We start from the raw sequence: 27,978 nt of genomic DNA, 5'->3' as shown, positions 1-27,978 counted from the left end.
AGCGCTGGCAAATGGCAATGGAATGGCTAACCATAGTTAAGTATATATGTAAGTACCAGAGCTGCCAATTTCTTACCACGGTTAAGCGGTGTTTGGTGCAGCTGCTGTTCATGCTGCTCAAGTGGTTTGGTAGCACTCTTTTAGTTATTTCTCTTTCAATCACTCGTCGCCTGCACTGCATTTCCTGCTCTTCTTCCCTTCCATTTTCCGGCCATTCGTCGATGTTCAGCAGCGAATGGAGTTGTAGTTAGTAAGTTTGGGGATATTTCTGTTTCCAAGTGGTTCAGTAATTTCAGGAGGTCGGAATCAGCCGGAAGGTCATGGAATCGGAGTCGCCGCCGCAGCTGGATCTGTTTGCGATGTTGCTGACGAATATTGACGTTTTAATGGCGATTACTACTTCCTTCGCGGTGCTCTTAGGGTGTGTGGTGGTGTGGCGGTGGCTCGGTGGATCCAGGGAAAAACTGCCGGCGGAGCTTCCGAAAAAGAAGGCGGCGGCGGCGGTGGCGGAGCGGGAGGAAGATGATGGAAAGCAGAGAGTGAGTGTATTTTTTGGGACGCAGACTGGCAATGCTGAAGGCTTTGCTAAGGTAAAATGCATCGGTAAAATCAGGAATATACAGTAAGGATTTTCGAATTTCTGAAACTTTGCAGAATTTTGTGGAAGTAGAGATTTAGGTATTTAATGGAATTAGAAAATTGGTGAAAGGTTTTTGGTAGATTTAGCTAAGAAGTTGAAGAGTATTGATACTTTTGATTTTGTGTGTTTTCGTGTTACAACAACGTGTGTTTATTTGATTGGCTGAGTTCGTTTCGTTCCTTGTGATTTGTTGAAATTTAGGAACAGTAAAATTTTTGGATGGAAAGAATTATAGATTTGATATTTTGAATAAAAATAAATTTTATGTATTATATATTGAGGTTTGGATTTTCATTTGAGATTTGAATGAGCTGTTTAATGAAAAATTGATTTTTAAAATAATATAAAAAATAAAAAATTAGGTGTTTGATGTAATGTTTTTGGCGAAATTTTTTTGGATAAATAGTAGATTTTTGGCAAAATTCCTCAAACAAACACACCCTAACAAAATAAGTGTATTGTGTGATATAACTTTTTGAAGGAAAATACTCTCTCCTTCCCATATTATATATCTATTTGCTTATTGCACGAAGTTTTAGAAATATTAGTATTATATTGGGATAAAGTAGAAATAAAGGTAAAAAAACTAAATTAACCTTATAATATAAATATAATGATATTTGTGTAATATATTATAAATTGGAAGAATATTTGTAATGTTAGGTTGATAGTACAATAACTAAAAAAGATATGATAGAGACTCATGGAGTAATATTCTAGTTTCAATTAAAATAAAATATATATCCGTGTGTCCCACATAAATTGTCATTCTCTTTTTTTGGGAAATATAATTATATTTTTATTAAACTATTTTTCATTTTTTAAATTTTAATTTATAATTATTTTTATTATATCATAAATATTACTTACTAAGTAATATCTAAAACTCGTGTCCCAACTAAAGTGACAAATTAGCTCAGACGGAGGGAATTTTTTTTGTACATATTAATATATATATAATGTAAAATGACCAAAAAATTAAATTTTTTTATACATTTTCACTTACCAATTAAATATTATTATTTTTTAATCTATTATAAAATTTCAAAATGATACTTTAGTTACACAACAGAACAAATCCTAAAAATTTAATCTTAACTATGTGCACATGGAAAAATATGGTTGTGTTTAGATATATTTTCGAGTTTTGTATAGTAAAAAAATTAAATAAAAAATTAAATATTTTATGTAATGTAAATAAGTGTTGTATATGATAATTTGTATAAAAACTATGTTCTTAATGTAATATTTTCGAAAAAAAAATAAAAAATAGATATTTGATAAAATACTTTTGTTCTTAAAAAAAGGTTCGTTGATAATTACTGTTAAAAATGATTTGAAAATATAAGTAAACATATTTGATTTGATATTTGGCATGTGTTTCATTATAAAAACTGTTTGTGGTTTTTCAAGGGGAAAACTAATTCGAAAACACAAACCATATTTTCACTAGTTGATAAGACTAAAATGTTCCCAATTGCAAGATTCCTTTCGATTGTTGTACTTAACATATGCAATTCTTCGAGCATCATTTTGTACATAAATGAGACAATTATAACGGTGTGTTTCTTTTACTCTGGATTGAATTTGGATACCTAGACTTTTGATTTAAACAATATTTATGAGAGTAGAAAATGCTTTTTTTTTTTTCCGGATGAACGAAGAACAAAGAGCTCAAATATTAAAAAACTGGATAAAAAAACTCAAACTTAAGTGATCCTTATTTTATTCTGTTGATTTAAAATTGTATGTTTCAATAAACAGGCATTTGCTGAGGAAGCAAAGTCTAGATATAATCAGGCTGCTTTTAAAGTTTATGACTTGGTAAGTTTTTTTTCGATGTTTTAATCTTGTTTTTGTCATTTCCCCTTATGTTTACCGCGAAACTACAATTGTTCCAACGATGTAACAGTTGAAATTCATCTTGTTTCTCGTGACAGAATGATTATGCAGCTGACGATGATGAGTACGAGGAGAAGTTCAAGAAGGAGACGCTAGCAATTTTCTTCATGGCCACGTGCGTCTTCTTTATCGACAAATGCATTTGTTCTGTGTGTTCATCAGCAAGAAGTCTCTGCATTTTCTGCACATACTTCATTGAATTTGTTGATTGCTGATTTTGCAGATATGGGGATGCTATTCCAACTGATAACGCAGCGCGATTCTATAAATGGCTTATTGGGGTGAAACAATCTCAACAATGGTTAAAGTATTTCTATCCACTTCTTGTTCTGCAGTGAGATTTCTGATTGATTCGCCGACTTTTGTGTTGCAGGGGAATGAGAGGGGCGAATGGCTTAATAATCTCAAATACGCCGTATTCGGGTTAGGGAACAAGCAGCATGAACACTTCAATAAGGTATGTACTGTTGATGTATTTGAAGATTTAGGCAAGAATCTGTTCTTGACTTTGTACTGATAATGTTTCGACTTTTATCTTCTTTGTCGTGCAGGTTGGAAGAACGGTAGATGCATCGCTAGCTAAGCAAGGTACGTCGGTTTCGGACCATATTCGATTGTTTTAAAATATAATATTTGCCTGGATTTTAGAATTAATTTTCTAAGAAAGATTGAAGATAATATAGCCAAAATCGTTAGCGGGTCCAAGTGGGCTCTCAATCAAGTTAGAGTAAAAAAGAATGGAGTTAGAATATAGCTTTCGACAAAGTTAGAGTTGAAAACAGGATTCCCAATCTCATTAGAATTGAAAACAAGACTCTAATCCGATTAAAATGAAGAAGAAATTCTCAAAGAATAAAATTAGGACTCTTAACACTTGTCGAGGCAGGATAGGCAAAATTGTTATAATCATCATACTTCATGATTTAGAAGTTTTCTTATACTCCCTCAGTCCCAAATCAATTGGGTCATTTGAGATTTTGTAATAGACTAAGAAATACTCTGTTTGTTCAATTTAATTTGTCCACTCTTTCTATTTTTGTCCGTCGAACATAATTTGTTATACACTTTAATTATATTTTAAAATTCATAATTAATTTTTTTTAATTTTAATTAAACTATTAAGTCATCTTAATATTAATCTATAATTATTTTTATTAAATTATAATTATTTTTACTAATATACTTTCTAATTATTACTGGTTACACAACACCTAAAATTTTGTGCCTAAGCTAAATGAGACAAAATAGCTGGACAGAGGAGCAATAGTATTTTATTGATCAATGAAAGTGTGAAAGAGTTTTTGATATTTTTTTCTATTGACTTTATGCATAAACTAATTGTATGTGTAATGGTATGTTTGTAATTTAAGTAAACGAACGTATTTTAATGTTAATGTACGATTACTTTTTCTAAATTAAAAAATGATACTTTGAAGTGGAAAAGTGGAAATATTTTAGAAAAAATATTACACATAATTTTGAAAGCATCGCATAGAATCCCTTAAAAAGTATTTTATGCAATATTTTCTAAAACTCAATGGAATCTCATGCAGCTTTTAAATCACAATAGAAAATGGTACCGAATTTTCAAACCACATGTGTGTTTATAAGCAATTTTTCGGGAAGTTTATAATCTAAGTCGAATCATTCTCGTTGTGTGTTGGCTTTTTCAATGTTTTGCTTACTTCTCTTCCCATGTATTTCTTGCTGTCTCCGTAATTTCAGGAGCAATACGGCTTCTGCCAGTCGGACTTGGAAACGATGATCAATGCCTCGAAGATGACTATTATGCATGGTAATAATTGTCGAAAAAATAGATTCTCTACTATTGATCTCCTCACACAGTGTAATTTACCAACTCGTTTGGCGAGGTAGGCGCGAGTTAGCGTGGCCCGTGTTAGATAAGTTGCTTCGAAGCGAGAATGATGCAGATGTTTCTACTCCGTACACTGCCTCAATTTTGGAATACCGTGTCGTGTACCACGACACCAGAGATGTGTCCATTTCGGAGAATGGCGTAGCGAATGGCCATGATTCTCAACATCCCTGCCGGTAATAATCTTGCTTAACTCTCTCTGTGTCTAAAATTATCCATTTTATAACAACTGTATGTTTCTTTCCTGAAGAGCCAATGTAGCTGTAAGAAAAGAGCTTCACACTCCTGCATCCGATCGTTCGTGTACTCATCTGGAGTTTGACATATCCGGCGCTGGACTTTCGTAAGCCTCTTTTTAGTGATCGTCGTCGCCTTTAATTAGATTTGATGCAAAATGAGAAACCTTACTGTTGATATGTATTGAATTTAGTTTGCCACTTCGTTGAGTTTTTACGGGGTCTCGCTGCCCGGTCAGCGAGTCAGGGGGGTCAAGGGGTCCCCCTTGCTTGGGGTCAGGGGCGCAGAGTGGCCCTGGCTTGAGTTTAATGCAGTATTGGACTTTTGAATTTGTATTGAGTTGAATATGTATTTTTTTTGTTTATTTAAATAGACTTACAGTATGCAATTTAGGTTAATCTGTATCGAAAATCGGTATCTGTGTTATGTAACCTAGCCGTTCTCGATAAATTTGCTCTCCATTTTTGTGTGTGATGCAGCCAATACGTTGATGGTGAACTACGTAAATCTGTGTCTTTCTTTACGTTTTTGTTTGTTATTCGATCATTAATCCTAATCCGTTACAACATATATTGTTCTTTGTTATTATCCTGCTTCGTATATTAGTCTAATTGGTGGTCGATCGTTAAAATTCCAACACTTTTTTTATCACAGGTACGAAACAGGGGACCATGTCGGCGTCTACTGTGAGAATTCAATCGAAGTCGTGGAAGAAGCCGAGAAGTTACTAAATCTCCCCCCAAATGTATTCTTCTCACTTCATGTCGATCAAGAAGACGGTAATCCACTCGCCGGAGGTTCATTGCCGACTCCATTCCCTCCATGCACCTTAAGAACAGCTCTAACTCGATACGCAGATCTTCTGAATTCTCCGAAAAAGGTACTTGAAATTTCACTTATTGCACGTTTTTGTCAATTTCCTGCGGCGAAATTAAATCAGGAATCGATTTGTTTTGCAGTCTGTTCTACTTGCCTTAGCTGCATATGCTTCGGACCCTGCTGAGGCATATCGACTCAGAAATCTTGCATCCCCCCGTGGAAAGGTTTAGATCAAATCGAATCGCCTTCTTTATTGTCGAAACTTCTTGTTTAGCTTTCTCATGTAAGAATTTTGTGTTTTTGAGCTCAGAAAGAATATCAGCTGTATGTAACTGTAAGTCAGAGAAGTCTACTTGAGGTCATGGCAGACTTCTCTTCGGCTAAGCCTCCGCTCGGCGTTTTCTTTGCAGCCATCGCTCCTCGCCTGCAGCCTCGATTTTATTCCATTTCATCCTCCCCAAAGTGCGTATTCGTCGTTTTTGTTTCTCATTCATCGTCGAATTTGGTTTGTCGATAAATTGTTCTTTTGCAGGATTGCGCCATCCCGAATCCACGTCACGTGTGCTTTGGTTTGCGAAAAAACACCCACGGGTCGAATCCACAAGGGCGTCTGCTCGACATGGATGAAGGTATTTTTAAAATTTCCATGTGGAGCGTACTCGAATCTTTTTAACTTTTCGAGTCTTAACGATCAGCTTCTTGCCAGAATGCCGTGCCTTTGGATGACAGCCTCGACTGTAGTTCGGCTCCAATCTTTGTTCGCACATCTAATTTCAAACTCCCGACCGATCCTAAAGTACCAATCGTAATGATTGGCCCCGGCACCGGCTTGGCTCCGTTTAGGGGATTTCTTCAGGTTCAAATGAAAAATCTCGAGCTTCTTCTTCTCTTGCCTTATTTTTTAATCCTATATTTGGAATATTGCTGTAAAATTATGTATATGTCGGAAAATTAATAATATATTTTCTACGAGTTTAAACTTTTAGATGAGATGATCATTTAATAGTATTTTTCTTTCAGGAACGATTAGCTCTAAGGGAAGCCGGAGCTGAACTCGGCCAAGCCATGTTATTTTTCGGATGCAGAAACCGAAAAATGGTTAGACAGTACAGAAAATCATTTATATATATATGATCCGTAGATAACATATGCTAAATTATAAATATATATAAATATATGTTGGTCATCCTTATAGTATATATTGATCTGATCAAATCAGTATCATGTTGACTTGGCCAAATCAAGATCTGCAAAATATATATATATATGTGTCTAAACAATCGAATGTTAGACTAAAGATTTTCGATTTGGACCTAGGATTTTATTTATGAAGATGAGTTAAAAAGATTTGTCGAAGATGGAATTCTTTCCGAGCTTCTGCTTGCATTTTCGCGCGAAGGACCTTCCAAGGTATACGTGCAACATAAGATGATTGAAAAGGTAAGTTGTTGATATCATAGTTAATTTTTCGAATTTATGTTTGGTTCGAAAAATTTGAGAGATTAAAAAAAATGATGTTTAATATTAGGCTTCGGATATTTGGAAAATTATCTCCGATGGAGGCTATGTTTATGTCTGTGGCGACGCTAAGGGCATGGCACGCGATGTCCATCGAACTCTACACACAATTGTGCAAGAACAGGTTCGGTTTTACATTTTTTGTGCAATTTTCGCACTTTATCTCTTGTGTTGCGATCGTATGAAAATTTGCGATTTTGGTACTATACATTCATTTCTATCATCTTAGGATTTCGAATCCAATATGAGACCTGTTTTAATGATTTTAGTCTCGTAATTTTTTTGGGAAGTCAAAATTGATGAAAAGAATATTGTGCTGGACTTTTGTCTTGCGCCATATTTTCTTGTCAATCTTGACAAATTTAAAATTACGAGAGTTTTTTTTACTATATAATTCTTGATAAAAAAATATACTCCCTCCGTCCAACTCTAGGGGTCATATTTATCTTTTACGTCATTGTATTAATATTAAAAATATCTTTATATTTGCATAATTTTTGTACAAATATCCTTCTATTAATATTATAAGACACTAATATAAGTATTTTTGCAATTTTTTTCTTAATTTATACTACATTTTTATATAATAATTAATATTCAAAGATCAACACGCAAAAGTAAATAAGACCAAAATAGTATATTTTTTTCTCGTACAATATTATATCAAACCCTTGTTTAAGCATAGATCAAACACACTAAACAAGCTAAGCTCTTTTGGAGTTTTTTTTAAAATCCTGTACGGCCATTAATCATTGTGATTTTTTATAAAAATATATTATTTTTTTATAAAATATTATATTCAATTGTCATTTTATATATAAATAACTAATATCAAACAGTTATTTTACCAAACATTATAATACAAAAAACTAATTGAATCAGTTAACAGCTAAAAGCTATCAGCTGATTACCAAACACGTTCTAAATCAGAATTCAAAATTAGAAAACAAAACCAAACACCAATAAGAAGAATTCATAGATTTTGAAAATTCTCTATGAGAAAATTGTAATATTGCGAGGTTACTAATAGTCTCCCGTCGTATTGCAGGGTGTGCTAAGCGGTTCCGAAGCCGAGAGCTTCATGAATAGTTTGCAAGTGAGCGGAAGATATTTACGCGATGTTTGGTGAGCAATGTTCGATCGAGAAACATGGTCTACGTGCTAAGTTATGATTCTATGAACTAGGCAAATTACGTCTGAATTGTTGTATTAACGCGAGGTATGGTGTTCCACGTACTTTTTAATTTGTAGTTGTTATGAGAAAACGAAAAAGAAAGCAAATAAAGAACACAGAGGTTTTACGTGGTTCGGTGACGGTGTGTCAACCTACATCCACGGGCAGGAACCGGAGAGATTTTATTATACTGATTCAGAGATTTACAATATGTCATCTGACTAAGAACCATAGTTGTCTATTTATAAGCACCTCAAAACATCCTAAACCCTAAGCCCATTTGTTATTAATTAGGATAAGCCCAAAAGGAACCCTGCCAATTGAAACAGCCCTTTCGCTTTGGTTTAGGGTCGGGTAGACCGCTAAATCCAAATCACGTTCCAACAATCTCCACCTTGACTTGGAGTTTCTCCAACCGCCAAAGGTTCGTCAGTATTTCTCAGTCGTCTTCTTCCTGCCAGATGCCTCGAGAGGGCTTTACCTCCTGCGAATATTCACCAAGTTCAAGCAATGCTCAAACTTCTCCGTCGGTAACGCCTTTGTCAACATATCAGCTGGATTGTGTTCTGTAGCTATTTTCTGAATAGAAAACTTGTCTTCCTCCAGAACATCACGGATAAAATTCAACCTTACATCAATATGTTTGGTTCTCTCATGATACACTGGGTTTTTAGTCAAACTCAAAGCACTTTGACTATCACAGAATAACACCGGTTTCTCCACCATCAGACCCAAACTCTGCACCATACTATGTAACCAGATACCCTCCTTAATACCTTCAGTCATTGACATGTATTCCGCCTCAGTCGTCGACAGTGCAACCGTAGGTTGTAAAGTAGACTTCCAACTGATTGCACATCCAAACAGAGTGAAGATAAAACAAGTTAGTGATCTTCGTTTCACCAAGTCACCCCCGTAATCAAAGTCTGCATAGCCAACAAGACCATCACCATGGCCTTTATCATCATATACCAGACAAATATCAGACGCTCATTTCAAATATTGCAAGATCCACTTTATAGCTCCCCAGTGAGCTTTACCCGGATTAGCCATAAACCTGCTCACCACACTAACTGCATAAGATCGCATACATAAGACTTCCAACTGCATTTGAATATGGAACCTTTTTCATGTAACTAACCTCTTCATCTGTAGCCGGTATAGTGCTTCGATCAAGTTTAAAGTGTGCCGCCAAAGGGGTACTTACCGGTTTGGACTGATCAACAGAGAATGCCTGCAAAACTTTCTCAATATACTTTTCTTGAGAAACCCATAACCGTCTTGCTTCTCTATCACGCCAGATCTCAATACCAAGTATTTTCTTTGCCGCACCCAAATCCTTTATCTCAAACTCACCCTTTAGTAGAGCCTTCAAGTCATTAATTACAGCCATGTTCTTAGCTGCAATTAACATATCATCCACATACAACAGCAGATACACAAAGGAATCAGTAGAAACTTTCTTCGAGTAAACACAGTTATCAAACTGATTACGAGCATAACCATTAGACACCATGAATGAGTCAAATCTCTTGTACCATTGCCTCGGAGACTGCTTCAAGCCATACAAAGATTTCTTTAACAAGCATACCTGGTCCCCGTTAGAACTGTAGAACCCCTCCGGTTAAGACATGTAAATCTGTTCTTCTAGATTACCATGAAGGAATGCTGTTTTTACATCAAGCTGCTCCAGCTCCAGATCAAAAGCACCCACCATTGCCAAAAGAACCCGAATCGTTTTGTGTTTCACCACAGGAGAAAAGACTTCATGGTAATCGATTCCTTCCTTCTGTGAAAACCCTTTTGCCACCAGTCTCGCCTTGAACCTAGCAGGTTCAACACCAGGAATTCCCTCCTTTCTTTTAAAGACCCACTTGCATCCCACTGGCTTCAGCCCTTTTGGTAGTGCAACAAGATCCCAAGTCTTGTTCTTTTCAAGAGACTGCATCTCTTCATTCATTGCCATAACTCAGGTTTCTGCATCTTTACTCGCCACAACTTCTTTATATGTCTTTGGCTCATCAGAGCCAAGATCATCACCAACCGCTAGTGCATAAGCAACAGAATTCATGTCACACGTATTGACACATCATGCAAACCTAGTTGGTTTCTGAATATTTCTCTTTCCCTTTCTTGCTGCTATGGAATCTTCAACCCCAGTACCAGCGTCATCAGCTTCCCCCTCAACCGGTTTCCCTTGAGGTTTTGACTGATCTGGTTGATCGGATTGATCAATAGTATTATCCTGCTGCTTTTCCTCTAACACAACTCTGTCAGGAGTCTCAAACTCCACCCTCTGGTTAGCACCACAATCTTTTGTACCTGCAATACTTTCACAACCTCTACTCTGATCAAGCATAGCAGATTCATCAAAGGTTACATCTCTGCTAATAAGAAATTTACCAGGATTTTTACCTTCTGTACACCACAGTCGATAACCTTTTACTCCTGTTGTATACCCTAGAAATATGCATTTTACCGCCCTCGGCTCCAGCTTACCATCATTCACATGAGCGTATGCAGGGCATCCAAATATTCTTATATTAGAGTAATCAGAGGGTTTACCGGACCATACCTCTTGAGGAGTCTTTAAGTCAATTGCAGTTGATAGAGATCTATTAACCAGATAGCTAGCAGTGTTTACTGCTTCAGCCCAGAATTGCTTAGATAAGCCAGCAAATATACGCATACACCTAGCACGCGCCATGAGGGTTTTATTCATTCGCTCTGCAACTCCATTTTGCTGTGGTGTGTGTTGTACAGTGTGGTGCCTCACTATACCTTCTTTCTTGCAGAAATCATCAAATGGAGCGTTGCAGAACTCCAACCCATTATCAGTTCTTAGAGTCTTGACCTGTTTACCCGTCCGTTTTTCAACCATGGTCTTCCACTCCTTGAACTTCCCAAACACCTCATCTTTAGTCTTTAGAAAGTACAACCAGACTTTTCTCGAATAATCATCTATGAAAGTGACAAAGTAAGAACACCCGCCCTGCGATTTCACCGAGAGGGACCCCATAGATCTGAATGAACATACTCCAGAATTTCTTTTGAGGTGTGATGACCGGTACTAAACCTCACCCTGCGTTGCTTCCCTTTGACATAAGCCTCACAGAATTGAATTTTACCTATCACATCCCCACCAAATAAACCCTGCTTGCTCAACACAGACAACCCTAGCTCACTCATGTAACCTAATCGCCAATGCCACAAATTTGTCCTGTCATCATGTTTATCAAAGGACTGGGATACCGCCGCCGTTCCCATCACTGAACTGCCCTGTAGAAAATAAATTTCATGCTGCAGTTTTCCCCTTCATCATTACCAGAGCACCTTTCAGGACTTTCACCCACTCATCTTCACCATGATATTTTAAACCATTTTTGGCTAAGGTACCAAGAGAAATCAAATTCTTTCTGAGTTCAGGAACATACCAACAGTCAAATTTCCTGACAGTACCGTCATGCAATTTTATCTGCACTATCCCGCTCCCTTTTATGGCTAGAACCCCATCATCACCTAACTTCACCATTCCTTAAAAGAAGTGAGTAGATCACGAGAGAACGTCATATGGTGAGAAGCACCGGTATCCATAATCCAGGAATCAGCAGTACTAGCACTACACGTTGTCAGAACTTCACCAAAGTCCCCATCATCAGAACTGTCTTGTACCACAGCAGCACTGCTGCTACTGTTACTAGAATAAACTTTTGTATTTCCCTTCTTCTGTGGACAATCCCTTTTAACGTGCCCTTTCTCCTTGCAAAGATAACACTTAACTTTGCTAGAGGATTTTGATTTTGAACGCGACCTCCCATTCCCGTTACCCCTCTCATGTGGTCTTCCCCTACCTGCAAACAAACCTGAACCAGAACCCTCTTCCAGAGAAACCTTTCTTTTCAATTCTTTGGACATAAGGGCATCTTTCACATCATTAACAGAAATTGTAGTTCTACCATATAGCATAGTATCTACAAAATTCTCATATGAACCAGTAGTGAACACAATAAAATTAGGGCTTGGTCTTCATCATCTACTTTGACCTCAACTCCTTGAAGATAAAAAATGATACGGTTAAAGGTATCAAGATGATCCTTTACCTGAGTACTTTCGGACATCCGGAGGGTGTAAAGACGTTGCTTCTGATATAGCCTGTTCGTGAGAGAGTTGTTTTGGTACTTCTCACACAGTTTATTCCATAACCCAAAAGCCGTTGTCTGATCTACAACCTCCCGTAACACCTCATCAGTAACTGACAGCAAGATCGCGGAATGAGCCCTTGCCAAAATCTCCTTATTTACCTCATCCTTCGTGTCTTTAGAAAACTTGTCTTCTCCGTCCAACGCAGCCGCACATCCTTGTTGAACCAGAAGTGCCCTCATCTTGACCTTCCAGAGCGTGAAGTCATTCGACCCATTAAACTTCTCCAGATCAAACTTATACGAGGACATCTTCAATCAATGAGATATGGCTCTGATACCACTTGTTATGAGAAAACGAGAAAGAAAGCAAATAAAGAACACAGAGGTTTTACGTGGTTCGGTGACAGTATGTCAACCTACGTCCACGGGCAGGAACCGGAGAGATTTTATTATACTGATTTAAAGATTTACAATATGTCATCCGACTAAGAACCATAGTTATCTATTTATAAGCACCCCAAAACACCCTACACCTTAAGCCCATTTGTTATTAATTAGGATAAGCCTAAAAGGAACCTTGCCAATTGAAACAGCCCTTTCGCTTTGGTTTAGGATCGGGTAGACCGCTAAATCCAAGTCACGTTTCAACAGTAGTAATAGTTTTGCACAAGAAAACCAATCGATACGAAAAATGCCTCTACTTACAAATGAGGTATATATCCCGATTTAAAACAATAAAACACAACTACGGCAGCTTCCATATATACATATAGTTTTGGTTCAAATCGAATAATATACACATATGTTGCTAGGGATGTCAAATGGGGCGGGTTAGCCCCGGATCCGCTCTTAATGAGACGGATTTGGGTCTAAATAATATGTTTCGCGGCGGGTTGTGGATTTAAAATTTTAAACCCGGCTGGGTTCGGGGCCGATTACAGGTTTTACTAAAAATCCGCCCCAATTTGGACCCGGACTCGGACCCGGATATTTTTTAAAATTATTATAACTAATATATATGTACATTTATATAATAAAAATATATTATTTATTTATTTATCTTATTTTTATGGATCAATATTTGATTGTTTTTAAATTTTTTTTGTGCTTTTAATGCTATTTGTTTTAGTATTCGATTGTTAAAAAAATATTTATAGTTATATATTTAAAAAAAAAACGAATTTACCGGATTGGCCCGGGCGGATCCTGGGACTGAGTGAAAGCGGGGCGGGGCGGGGCGGGTCTCGGGGCGTGGTGAACCCGTCCCGAACCCACCCCGTTGACGTCCCTATATGTTGCTCATCCTTGCATTCTATTAAAAATGCATTAAATATCTTTATTTTATTTATTGCATGAAATTTATTGTCTTCGCATGGCGTGTGTATTTCATTGAATGATAACAACAGTTAAAAATCACGTTACGCCCTAATATTTTAGACCAGATTAAAAATGTAAATAGTTTATTTTTTTTTTATTTATTTGATCGGAAAGACATCATTTATTTATTTCCTGTATTGCCTAGAAATAAATATTGTAAACTTTATGATATATCACATGGTGATCATTTTTAATTCAGCACTATGCTAAATATTTAGATATTAATTACTGTTTATTTATACTATTGAATAATATAATTAATATAAATATATATAATTAATTTATAATTATTCAGAAAGGTATTAAAAATATTTTTTTCAGAGGGTGTTTGGCAATTAGCAGAGAGCTGCTGAGTCGATTAGATGTTAGTTGATTTAATAGTTGGTTTGACTAGATGAACGTATTAGTTGTTTGTGCTAAAGTGTTTGATAAAATAAAAGTTTTGTATCAACTGTTTGACAATCAAGAACATTTGATATTTTTTTAAAAATATATTTAATTAAATTTTTTTCGATGGATAGACTTTTTAAAAATTTTATTATTAATTATTAAAAATTAGGAAAGTTTTATTAAAATATTTATTTTAATTTTTTAAATATTTTGTAGAAAATTAATGTAATTTTATTGATATATGTTTCATTAATAATAGTATAAATATATAAATAATTATTATTAAATTAATTTTTTTAATTAATATATATTTTCATTAAAGTTATAAATTTAAATAAATGTATTCATTTTTAATAAAAAATTTATATGATAAAAAATATATAATAAATTAATAATATTAATTATTTTAGTTTATCTATTTTAATAATTTTAAAATTTTTTTATAAATAAAATATTTGACATATAAAAAAATAATTATTTTAAATTTATTATAATGAATTTATAAGTTATTAAAATAAAATATATTAAAAAAAATTTAAAAATAGTGTAATAAAAATATATTAATAATATGTATAAGAATTAATTAATTTTAAGGACAAATAATAAATAAGAAAGATTAAAATGAAAAAGCTAATTTAAACGTTACAATGTTTTCAAAATTAGGTTTTTTGAACTTAATATGTTAATTAAAAACGCTAATTTATCAAACACCAAAATTAATTGATTTACTTGTCAAACAATTAAAGCTCTTCAATAAGCTAAAACGGTTGAAAAAACTATTTGTCAAACATGCTCTTAGTATGTAATATAGTACTTAGATATTAATTACTGTTGATTTATACTATTAAATATTATAATTAATATATATAACATCCTCTTGTGTTTCAGTAAAAATGCACAAAACAAAACACTCTATTTTATTTATTGCGTGAAACCTGTATTAATGTAAAGTTTGCACGAAATACCTTTCTTGTCCAAAACTGATATTTAGTTTTAAAGACCTAAATTACGCAAGTTTTATACAAATAAAAAGCGCAAAATAAATTAAATTTTTTTTGGCATTATATAAATAAATAAATAATTTATTAATCCTTCATTTTATAGTTTTTGGAGACAAATTGTTGTCTGATTTTTATAAAAATTATAAAAATAAATAATTGATCAATTATTTATTTATTTATTTTATTCAAAAAAATTATTTAAGATATTTTACTTTTTTTTATTTGTATAAAACTTACATAATTTAAGTCTTTATTTCGAACCAAACAACAATTTTAGACAAGGAGGGTGTTATGTGCATTTTTAGTAAAATACAAGGATATGTTATATAATTTACCCTTAATATAATTATATATTTCATCTGTCCCATAACAAATTATTCATTTTTCAATTTTGGTCCGTCCCATAAAAAAGTATCAATTTTATTTTTTAATAACTGTATTATCTACTTAACATTACATATACCCTTACAACTTACAATATATTACACAAATATCATTACTTTTATATCACACCGTACTAATAAAAAATTATTTTAATTATTTCTAATTTATTCATACTAGGTATCAATATAATACTAATATACCTTAAACTACGTTCAAAAAGCTAATGAATACTTATTTAAGTAATCGAGGGAGAGAGTATAATTAATTTTATAACTTTTCAGTTAAGAGCTGAAAATATTTTCCCCACCTGATCGGTAACTATAAATAAATAAATATATATATATATATATATATATAATTAATGTATATTTCAAAATCGTTTGGTCCATAGAAGCCTGGGGCAATCGAGATCGATATATATCGATATTGACAAGTCATGTAGGCTAGAGTAGGTCAGATTCTATTTTGGAATATATTTATTATTTGATTTTTTTAATTATTATTTTCAAAGATAACAAGTAAATTAAATAATACAAAAAAAAAATAGAACCCCTTGGATAAAAGCTTTGGAAAAATTCAAAAATTAGTACTACTTCTCCGTCGTGGATAAGATGGACACATTACAAGTAGATACGAGAATTTAGGTAAAGTATAATTAGTAAGTAATTAAGAAATATATTAATAAAAATAATTATTATTTAGTAAAAATAATTATATATTAAAATTAAAATAACTAAATAGTTTAATTAAGATAAAAAAAAATTAAATTTTAAAATTTAAAATATAATTAAAATGTATAATCAATTTTTCAAATTATGTGACACGAACGAAAATAAAAAATATACACAAATTATTTGGAACAAATGGAGTATTATTTGATATTAGATAAATAGTGGCCAAATGTGTTTAAGCCCGGTTTACATAATAGTACTTTGAAAATCTTGACACCATATATTTATAATAATTTTTATTTTTTATTTTTAAAATATTATATCAAATACTCCCTTCATCCCATAATAAAGTATTTATTTTTCTATTTCAGTTCGGCTCATAACAAAATATTTATTTTCTTTTTTTTAGTAATTGTACTATCTATCTAACATTATAAATACTCTTACAACACATAATATATTACACAAATATTATTACCTTTATATTACACCATTACTAATAAGGTTATTTTAGTCATTTCTATTTTATTTCTACTACATCCCAATATAATACTAATATTTTTAAAACTAAGTGCAAAAAACAAATAGATAACTAGTTATGGGACGGAGAGAGTATATAATTTTTTTCTTAAAATATTACATCAAATATCTAATTCTTAGTATTTCTAAATTTCTAAATTTCTAAAATTCTTATCTATTTATTTTTATTAGAAAAATATTCTATTTACTGTCGAATAATATATATTGAATTCACATTATTTAAATATATGTTCATTTAGCATTTTTAGATAAAGTAATTTTTTTTTTTTTTTTGTGTGGTATGCAAAATTGTAGTTGGTAGTATAAAAAATAATAATTTGGATTAATTGTTTACTTTTTATGAGTGAATAATGTATATATTATATTAATATTTGTGTATATTTAGGGCCCGTTTGGATTGACTTACAAAATAAGTAGAAGCCAAAAGCAGAAGCAGAAACAGAAGCCAAAAGTAGAAGCAATTCGATTTTGTGCTTGGATAAATCATTATTTTCGTAAAAAACTGTTTGGACGTTATATAGTTGAAAGTGCTTTTAAACTGTTACAATTACTTAAAAAGACATGCGGTTAATATAATACTAGTTTTTCTATAACACTTTTATAATTTAATTTAAATTTTATAAATTATATTTAAAGATTTTAAATTAAAGTATAAAAAATGTACTTTTAAATTTTGATTATTTATATTTTAAAATTTTAATTTAAGGATAATATATCAATTAAACATAAAATTACAGTATAATATTATATAATTTGTATTTTAGAAATTATATTTAGTAATTTAAGAATAATTAAAAAAATTTATATACTCCTATTTACATTCGCTATTTAAATTTTAAATTTTAATCCAAATATAATACATAAATTAAAAATAATAAATTAATTATATTTTTTTAATTTGTATTAAAATATAATATATAAGTTATTTATTTTTATATTATATTATATTATTGTATTTATTATTATTGTTATTATTATTATTAAGAATAAAACAGTAATTTTAACTGAAAAATACTTCTGTTTATTTCAAAAGCAACTATTTTTTTAGAAGCAGAAACCAATCCAAACGTGACCTTATATTTTTTAATAATATTTATAGAGAATTATTTATCTGAGAAATGTTAGTTGGAGAGACTTATTGTTTACAAACTTCAAAACATATTTTATTGCCTCTGTCTTACTTGTCACACTTTACATTTCGGTTTCACCTCCAATGTCACTTTTAGGGTGTGTTTGTTTGGGGGATTGGATTTAATTTTTACTATTCATCTTATTTTTATTTTTTTTTCAAAAATATCAAATCAAATACTTATTTTTTATTTTTTATATTATACTAAAAATCAATTTTACATTCAAAACATCACATCAACACCTATTTATATCACATCATACAACTATTTAAATTCAAAATTTTTACTATTTAAATCTCAATTCAAAATCCAAATCCCCAAACAAACACATCCTTAAAATATATATATATATTTTAGTTACCTTTTAAATTTTATAATTTATTAATTTATTAATCTAATTAGATATTGATATTTTAATATATAATTATTTGTATTATATTGTAATTAATTTTATTAATATATTTTTAATTATTTATTAATTATATTTCTTTTAAATTCTTGTATACATACTAACACTCTATCGAAGACAAATGGAGTATTTTTTATAAAAAAAAATAAATTGTATAACACGAAGTAAATACCACTAAAAGAATATGGAGTATTTTTTAAAAAAATAAATAAATTGTATAACACGAAGTAAATACCACTAAAAGAATTGTCGTAAATTAAAGTTAACAATATTATATTGTTACGTGAGTTTGTATATCTATAAAAAAAAAAAAAATAGACAATAACATCCTTAGCTTTATAGCATGTGTGGTAGTATTTTATTTTCTCTTTCCATTAAAATTAGTTCACTTTGGTCCGGTACAGAGATTAAAAAAATTAATATTTTATTTAAAAAGTATGAGATAGTTGAGGGTATTTTTTAAAATTTAACTAAAAATTAAAGTAAATAAAGAGAGAAAATATAATAAAATTAGTGATATTTGTTGTAAATAAGTATTGAATGAAGAATAATAATTAAATATCGATTTATTTGCTTTGCCAAAATTAGTAATATGATAAATTTAACGAACGGACTAAAAAGAGAAATCAAAATAAATGTGACGGACGGAAAAAAATAATAAATAGACATAAGAGTTGAGTGAATTAGTAATTGGACAAGAACGACACAAATTATAAATGAAAAATAAAAACAAAGACTTATATATGACATCTCTAAATAAGAAAATGTAAGACTAAGACTTATATATGACATCTCTAAATAAGAAAATGTAAGACTTATTTATGTAAGTCAAATATAATATTTTATTTGTCTCATATATATTTATCTATCTGGTTTTTGTACAAAATTTTATGAATATTAGTATTATATTGAGATATAGTAGAAGTAAAGATAAAAAAAATTAAATTTATTAGTATTATATAATATAAAAGTAGTGATATTTGTTTAATATATTATAAATTTAAAAAGTATTTATAATGTTATTTATATAATACAGTTACTAAAGAAAATGAATATTTTGTTATGAACATATCAAAATAGAAAAATAAATAAATTGTTAAAGAATGATGAAGTAATATACTCTCTCTGTCCCATTACAATAGTCCTGTTTACCATTTTTGTCCGTCCCAAAACAATAATCTTACTTTCATAAATAATCGTATCTTTATAAAACTACCCGTATTTTTTCATTATTATTAAACAATTGCGACTATTTTTTACACTAATATACTCACAAGGGCAAAAAAAAGTTTTTTATATGTACTTCTTACCCCCTATCAATATAATATCAATATTTTTTAAATCTTGTGTCAAATAAAATCGAGGCTATAGTTCTGGGATAGAGAGAGTATATTATATCATAATTTAATTTAAAATGAAAAACTGCTTAATAGTAAAATACCAACTCACCATATAGCTATTTTATTATGATTATCTTACTAATTAATTACTTCCTCCGTCCACAAACTAATGTCCTACTTTCCTATTTTGGACGTTCAACAACTATTGTCCTATTTTTTTTTTAAACACAAATTTTAATTTTTACCCTTCATTCATTTATTACTTTTCATCTCTACCATACAATTAAGGACAAATTTGTCAATTCATAACAAAAAAATAATCACCTAACAAATCGTGTAAATATACTTTAGGATAATAGTGAACACATTATCCGCTTATTAGCGGTCATGTGTTACTATAAATGGCATTGGTCCTATTTTCATTATTTTAATAATAATAATAATAATAATAATAATAATAATAGCATTGGTCCTATGGTCCTCTTCTTTGCTGGGTTAATTTGTCTTTTAATTTAGGCGTGCACTATGCAATGTGTTTTCTTTGTATTTGTGTCTTAATTCAAATAATATTTTAATATGATATTTTATTAGATAGGATATATTCTTTCGGTCCTAAAATTATAATTTGGATTGTGTTTATACGGTATTTAAGAAATATTAATATTATATTGGTAGTGAGTAAAAAATATGGATAAAAAACTTTTTTATTCTTGTGAGTATATTAGTATAAAAAGTAGTGACAATTGTGTAATAATATTGAAAAAGTAAGGGTAGTTTTACAGTGATATGATTATTTATGGAAATGAGATTATTGTTTTGGGACGAAAAAAAATGATAAACATGACTATTGTATTGGGACGGAGGGAGTATATATATTTCCATTTAAAAGATATACATTTAGAGTATGTTTTTATGTTCGGTTTGAAAAAATTTTGATTTGAATTTTATATTAAAATAATGTATAGTGAAATATTTTATATAAAAAAAAAAATTTAATTTAGACAACACTGAAGTTTAATAGTAGAAATACAAGTTGAAATGATGTTTAATAAAGATTATATTTAAATAATCGTTGATGGATGGATACCTTTTACGTATAAAGTCGAGTGTGTTTGGTCGTGGATTTAGTTTTTTTTTTTTTTTTTTTTTTTTGAATGTTTGAATAGTAAAATTTGAATTTGAATTTGAATAATTATTTAATATGATATAAATATATATTGATATAATATTTTTAATTAAATAGTAATTTTTAATATAATATAAAAAATACAAATATTTTTAAAGAGGAAAAAGAAACTAAATAGTAAAAATTGTAAAAAAAATTGGAAATAGAACACAACAAAAAACAATTGAAAACTTAAAAGATATTTATAATGTTGTGGGGTCCATATTTATTAAAAGAAAAATATGTAAGTCATAAACAAAAATAACAAAAAATGTACATCTTTTGGGTAGATGTGAGAGTTATATATTTTTAGCTACAAAATTGTACTCCCTCCGTCTCAGATACCATGTCTATGTTACCGTTTTTGTCGTATCCATATTCCATGTCACTTTCTTTTTGAAAAAATGATTACACACTTTAATCTCATTTTAAAATTTTTTATTTTTTTTAATTTTAATTAAACTAATTAGTTATCTTAATCTTAATTTATAATTATTTATATTATAGAATAATTATTTTCACTAATACATTCTTAATTATCTACTAATTACACTCCTCCTAAAATACCGTGTCTACAGTGTAGCAGACACAGTATCTGGGACGGAGGGAGTAGTATTTAAAATTATTTTTCATGTAGGTGCATTGCATACCCTAAATTATTCATGTTGTTTTATTTGTTATTGTAGCTTATTCAGTTGTGACCTTCTTGCCGATATTTAGAGCATGTGGTGGTCAATCCTTTCTGCGATGCTTTCATGTTTTTCCGATCATCATCTCCATCATGTTGTCACATTTTTTTTGGGCCTCCCAGTTCAAATCTTGATGATGGGGGTGCAACCGGGCCCGAATTATATTTTTCTCAAACTCAAATTGTATGTTTGTGATTTGAAACACTCGTTCAGATAAAGTTCAACAGACAACATATGATATTCTATAACAGCTACAACATGGCAACAAGGATAGCCACATACTTGAAATATGTCATATGCTTAAGTTCGAGCTTTTAACTGCACAACCTCGAACTTGTTATCACCACCCCATAAAGTAAAGCAATTTCAATTAGTCAAATGTTGCTTTTCAATTTATTTTATAATATACTGAGATATACAATATCTTCACAAAGCACGGATGCACCATATGCACCATTTCTTGTAAAATGATTTTATCTTCTTCCGTTCATTTTTAATTTATAGCAAATTTCAACCTTTTCAGACAATTCAATCCCTGAGTATTTTCTTATATTTATTCCGATTAACAAACTTTAATCCCATCTTCAAGTTCATATGTACTAGATCTTTGAGTCATCTCATTCATCATAAGGTAAGATGAACCACGCTTTCCTTCCAATTTTGCGGGACTTCTCACTACAACTACCGTTGTTCCATCCACTAACATCAAGTTTGACATGGTTCGTAGTCGTCCCTCAAGAAGCTTTTCCCCTAAGAAGGTCCTCTCGTAGATCAACGAACAATCATGTTAGAATATATATCATCCTCGTTGTCAAAATTAAAATCCTTATCAAATTCATCACTCACAAAGATATTCCACTCCTGATCGTCGCTATCATCGTCATCCCACCTTTGGAGGACCATTATATATATATTTTCGAAGTCGTATTCTAGAACATCTAAAATACCAAACCCCCCCCCCCCCCCCCAAATATATTTTACTATTCAATATAGGACCACAATGTAATCATCCACCGGTATATAAAGTCACATGTGTGTTTTTATCCATTCGTGAGGGACCACAATCCGACTCTAAAAGTTTCATTAACTCTTTGCGTGTTGATATTTGAATATTAATTATTATATAAAAATATAGAACAAATTAAGAAAAAAAATTACAAAATCTTATGATACTAATATAATGACATTTGTACAAAAAATTATACAGATATAAGGATATTTTTAATGATAAGTATAATGACGCAAAAGGTAAATGTAATCCTTAGAAGCGGATGGATGGAGTATTAATAACTATTTCAAGGTGAAAAAAAAAAACACATCCGAAAGAACCCAATTGTATAAATTAAGTAAAGCACATTCAAAGGTGTGAATGTAGCTAGGTTCGAGCAAAATTTCTACGAGAAGAACCCGGCAAAAAGCATAAAGATAATAATAACCCATCGGACGTCATTTTCAATTGGAAATCCGACAATGTCTTCACCATATTAACCTAAATAGTATTCCATCCGACCTGATACAAGAGTTACATCTACTTTTTATATGTTGATATTTAAATATTAATTATAATATCAAAACATAGTACAAATAAGGAAAAAAAACAAAATACTTCTATCAGTATCTTATAATACTAATAAAATAACATTTGTACAAAAAATTATACAAATATAATGATATTTTATTTTGTCTATTTTCTCTTGATTTCTAATACGTTATAATATAATAATTAATATTCAAATATCAATGGATAAAAAGTAAATAAATATTTAGTTACATAAACGAGGAAGTAAAAAATTCAATGCTAATTGGCTAAAAATAAATTTAATAGTCCCTCCGTCCCTTGACAATCTATCTATTTTTCTATTTTTATTTATCCCATAACAAAGTATCCATTTCCTTTTTTTTTTCTTTTTTTTAAAGTAATTGTACCATCTACCTAACATTACAAATACCCTTCCAATTTACAATATATTGTATTATGATGACTCCAAATATGAGCATATTCTTAGCTTGACAAAAATGTGTATTACTCGAATTTCTGCATAAGAACCATCAAAATAATTCGTGATCGGCATACAATATTGATTTATATCACTAGGCATGATCCAGAATTTGTTGTTGAGATTATTAACGATTTTTGCCCTCGTAAGCGGTAATCTGGAACCAGAAAAGCTAAGCCAGACGCCGCAAGCGACAACCACCTTCGCTTGCAAGCGCCCAGAACATATTTTGAAAATACTAAGGCATGAGAGGCAAGCGGTCACCTTCACAGCCCGCAAGCGATAACCTCTCCTACTTGCAAGCGACAGTCCAGATACCCACCGCTGCAGACTATCACCAGATTTCAACTAAGTACTTCAACTGCAGCGGTACAGCCATTCTAACTCCAGCCAGCACAAGCGAGCCGAGCTGCGCTGATACCCTCCAGCGCCCCAGCAAGCGAGGAAGATCTGTGCCCTTAACCTTCAAGGCAAGCGAAGCGGGCACTCTGGGAGTTATGGCCAGCAACTGCTTCAACAGAATAACCACCAGCAACCGCCTAACTGCCCAGCGGTTGGAACTGCCTAACAGCTACTTGCAACCGCCTTTTTACATCTGCTATAAATAGGGCCAGATATCTTTATGTAAATATATCGAATTTTTGGTGATTTCAGCATACATATAGCATTCATCATCTTCCTGTTTCCGAGAGCTCCAACCCTGTAAGGGAGTTCTCCACAGGAAAGGCCAAGGGAGTAGGGGTTTTCCCTTTCCCTTGGCCACGTCTTTATTGCTTTATTAGATTAGATTACTGCTTTCATTTACAGCTTTGTAGTCTAATTTTTTGCGCTTTCGTAGTATATAAAAAAATATTATTCACTTCTTCGAATTAAATTCTTTCACAATTTTCCATACTTATATAAATCAAGTTTAGAGAATTTCATATCACTGGTATAGAGCGAGAGAAGAATTGATTAATTAAGCCTTGTTATGCGCCAAAAGCGGTTTCAAGGTAGTTCAATGTAGTTAAGTACGCGGGAGCCTTGTCGACCTGCTTAACTGCTGTGCTAAATTCGATTCTGATGAAATAGTAGTAACATCAGGGGGTAAAGCCACTAATGAGGCAGAAATTGGGAAAATTAACGGGACATAGACGGGGGGTCTATTAGGTCGCAGAAATTCCTAGTGACAGTAGGGTCTCTTTCTTATAATGTCTTAATTCTGGGCGTCATTGAAGTCTTGTTGTAAATCCCCCAAGTCAAAAATACCAGCGTGATGAGTTCTTTATAATCCAGTTTATATAATTACAACATCTTTCTCTCATCATTTTCATAATATACATATATTCTTCCGATAACATACTTACGTCATTCGTTCACTACATTCAGGGAAATCTATCCATTTAGTAACGCACAAATCAGACACAGCACCTCCCCTTCACTATAATTCGCTCATATACATATATATATAATATGCCGCTCACTCACGCCCCGATCCTCTGATAACCACGATTCATCCATGCCCCGATCATCTGGTCCCCATTTTCGCTCATGTCCCGATCATCTGGTTACCACTGGAATTCCACCTCTCGCTTTCGCTTCGCTCGTTTCCGTTCACCTCATCTTTAGTGCTTTATTTACCGCTTCCAGTAGTTAAAATCCAGGCCCGCTTCAAGCGAACCCTCTCTTGTATTCCTTCGTCGCTTTCTCCAAGATTTTCACCATTGAAATTCATGACTTTAAATCCTTGTGTTCGACCTGGAAACTCACCAGTAAAAAGAGTATAAATAATTGTGATAACTATTTAGGGTCTACAACTACACAATTGTTATATCTGATCGTTTTCCTATAAAAATCTACTCATTGATTTTCGAATAAAATTCCCTGTGAATTTGTATACAAACTACAATAACAAATTTTAGTTATCATATTACAAATGTCATTATCTTTTTATCATACAATACTAATAAGGTTAGTTTAGTCATTTTACTTTTATTTCTACTTGATGTATTTTTTCAACAATAAAAAAGTAAAATCCGAAAATAGGAAATTATCTTCGAATTTGATATAATTAGTGTTTGAGATTAGGGATCTCTAAACACTGTAGAATACATAAATAAAATAGAAAAATAAAATTAAAGACTGAAAAATAAAGTGGTGATCCCCAAAAGCAATTCTCGAAGATGCCTTTCCAAAATCAATCCAAATCCTTAAATATTTCTTCAAGAAAACGTTTCAGAACCGTCGCCAGCAACCGTTGTCAACCGCCCACAACGAAACTTTTTGAAACGTCCTCTGGGCGATTACGGCAACCGTCTCGCCAACCGCATCACCCAACCGACCAATCCAGAAACTAACTGGTCGCTAGACCAAACGACTCCTTGGTCGCCCCATCAAGCGACCAACCTCTGGTCTTTTCAGACGATTTAATGGTCGCCCCAACCAAGCGACTGAACTACTGTTCACTTAATTAGGCGACTAATTAACAGACCTTCGTTTGGTCCAAACTCCATATTGGCCGACTCAACCGATGGCGGACCAATCGACTGCGAACCAACCGACTGCAAACCATCCCATCCGACTGCAGACCTTCCGACCTGCCTATCCGACCGCGGACCTTCCGACCTGCCTATCCGACCGAGGATCAACCGACCTGCTTATCCGACTGCGGACCAACCGACCGGACCAACTAACCGTGGACCAACCGACCTTGAGTGCATATTTTCTCTTTTTTCGCCCGATTTCTTGTTCTAACTTCCTTTAAGATCCTGCTATCATTATTATCATTATTATTATTATTATTATTATTATTATTATTATTATTTGTGCTTAACACTACTATATTTTAAGATAATACTAATATTTTTAAAATTCAGTGGAAAAATAAACAGATACATAGATATGGGACTTACAAAATATTAAAATAAAAAAAGATATAGGAGTAATATGACAAAAAAATGAGAAAAACAATGGACAGAGTTACGTCAGATCTCTTCTTATCTTTGCTATAAGGCTTTTTACCATCCATTAATAGTAATGGATAAGTTCATTATTAAATAAATATTATTTTAGTATTGATTTAATATTTATTTGATTGTAATTTGACATTGTTTCAAATTGTGATGTTTAATTTAAGTTTTTATTTATATAGTATTTTGATATGATATTTTATTAGAAAAAATAATGTATTTTTATTAAAAAATTAATAATATTGTTCAGTGTTGATTTTAAAATATATTTAGGGGTTGTTTGGTTTATGGACTTTTTTAATGGGATTGAGATTTCACAATATGATTTATATATGATGAAATTTATTATACTCCTTCCGTCGCATAATAAAGTATTCATTTTTTTATTTTAGTTCGTCCCATAGCAAAGTATTCATTTCTTTTTTTTAGTAACTGTACTATCTAGCTAACATTACAAATACCCTTACAACTTACAATATATTACACAAATATCATTATCTTTATATCACACGTACTAATAAGGTTATTTTAGTTATTTCTACTTTATTTCTATTATATCTCAATATAATACTAATATTTCTAAAACTATGTGAAAAAATAAATGGATATTTACTTATGGAATGGAATGAGTATTTAGGATTTGGAATTTCATATTATGTTTGGTTGGTAAAATGTGGTGGGATTTATATTTCTCACGTCTTGTTTATTTTTCGTATGAGTTGAAGAATTTGGATTTTTTATATTCTAAATGACATAATTGTCCTCTTATAAATTTTATTTATTTTGATAAATTAAACCTCTAATTCATTATTAATATAAATTGAAAAGATATCAATAATTTTATAGAATGACAATAGATTCGCGTAAACTCGAGACCTGACCGGGCCCGACCTATTTATTTGAAGTTGAATCCAATTATTTGAGTTTTAGGCTTGGATCCGGATCATGTTCGGAGTAATATAGTAATAATATATCAAGTATACATATGAAAAAATAATTTCGAATAATATAAATTATATTAAAAATATTTTTTGAGTTTAACGTATTCATTATTTTATTATAATATTTTTGTAATAAAATACATAAATTTTAATATACATTGGATCCAATACATGTGTAATTTTAAATTAAAATTTTAAAATTGTAAAAAAATGGATTTTTTCGGATCCATCAAATTTTACCGGGTATAGTATCGGTCGGATTTAGTATAATCGGATCCAATTGGAGTCTCAGATCTTAAGAATGAAATTTAAAAGTAACTGAGTACCTCATTACAAAAAAAATCCTTTATTTGTAGGATTTTGGATCATTTTTTTCAAATTCTATCATTTTAAATTCCACACTTTTTTTTAATCAAACATGGATTTTATGGGATTTTAAAATTCAAATTTCATGGATTCCTTGAACCAAACAGCCCCTTAATAAATTTGTTCAGTGTTGATTTAATAATGTTAATTTTTTATATTATCAACATATTTTAAATATATTATTTTACTTTATTTATTACTCCCTCTGTCATGCAAATATATGCTCATTTGACCGAGCATAAATTTTAATAAAAGTGAGTAATAATTGTTAATTATGTTATAGTAAAAAAATAGTACAAAAATGAAATAATTTTTTACTTAA

General features: G+C 31.3%; 1 protein-coding gene across 1 annotated transcript; it reads left to right on the top strand.

Annotated features, from left to right (window-relative positions):
- Positions 1-73: 73 nt before the first annotated feature.
- Positions 74-8,300, top strand: LOC127259078 (NADPH--cytochrome P450 reductase-like). The gene is made up of 18 exons (XM_051286230.1): positions 74-590; positions 2,405-2,464; positions 2,581-2,657; positions 2,766-2,823; positions 2,916-2,999; positions 3,094-3,130; positions 4,268-4,337; positions 4,418-4,594; positions 4,669-4,761; positions 5,310-5,535; positions 5,615-5,698; positions 5,785-5,936; positions 6,007-6,103; positions 6,181-6,330; positions 6,495-6,572; positions 6,792-6,914; positions 7,003-7,116; positions 8,041-8,300. The coding sequence occupies exons 1-18, from the start codon at positions 321-323 to the stop codon at positions 8,119-8,121; spliced, it is 2,031 nt and encodes a 676-aa protein (XP_051142187.1). The 5' UTR covers positions 74-320; the 3' UTR covers positions 8,122-8,300.
- The last annotated feature ends 19,678 nt before the right edge of the window (positions 8,301-27,978 follow it).

The sequence above is a fragment of the Andrographis paniculata genome, unplaced genomic scaffold (assembly GCF_009805555.1).
Source record: "Andrographis paniculata isolate CXL003 unplaced genomic scaffold, ASM980555v1 Contig14END, whole genome shotgun sequence".
Taxonomy (NCBI): Eukaryota; Viridiplantae; Streptophyta; class Magnoliopsida; order Lamiales; family Acanthaceae; genus Andrographis; species Andrographis paniculata.
This window is presented reverse-complemented; position numbering and strand designations above follow the sequence as displayed.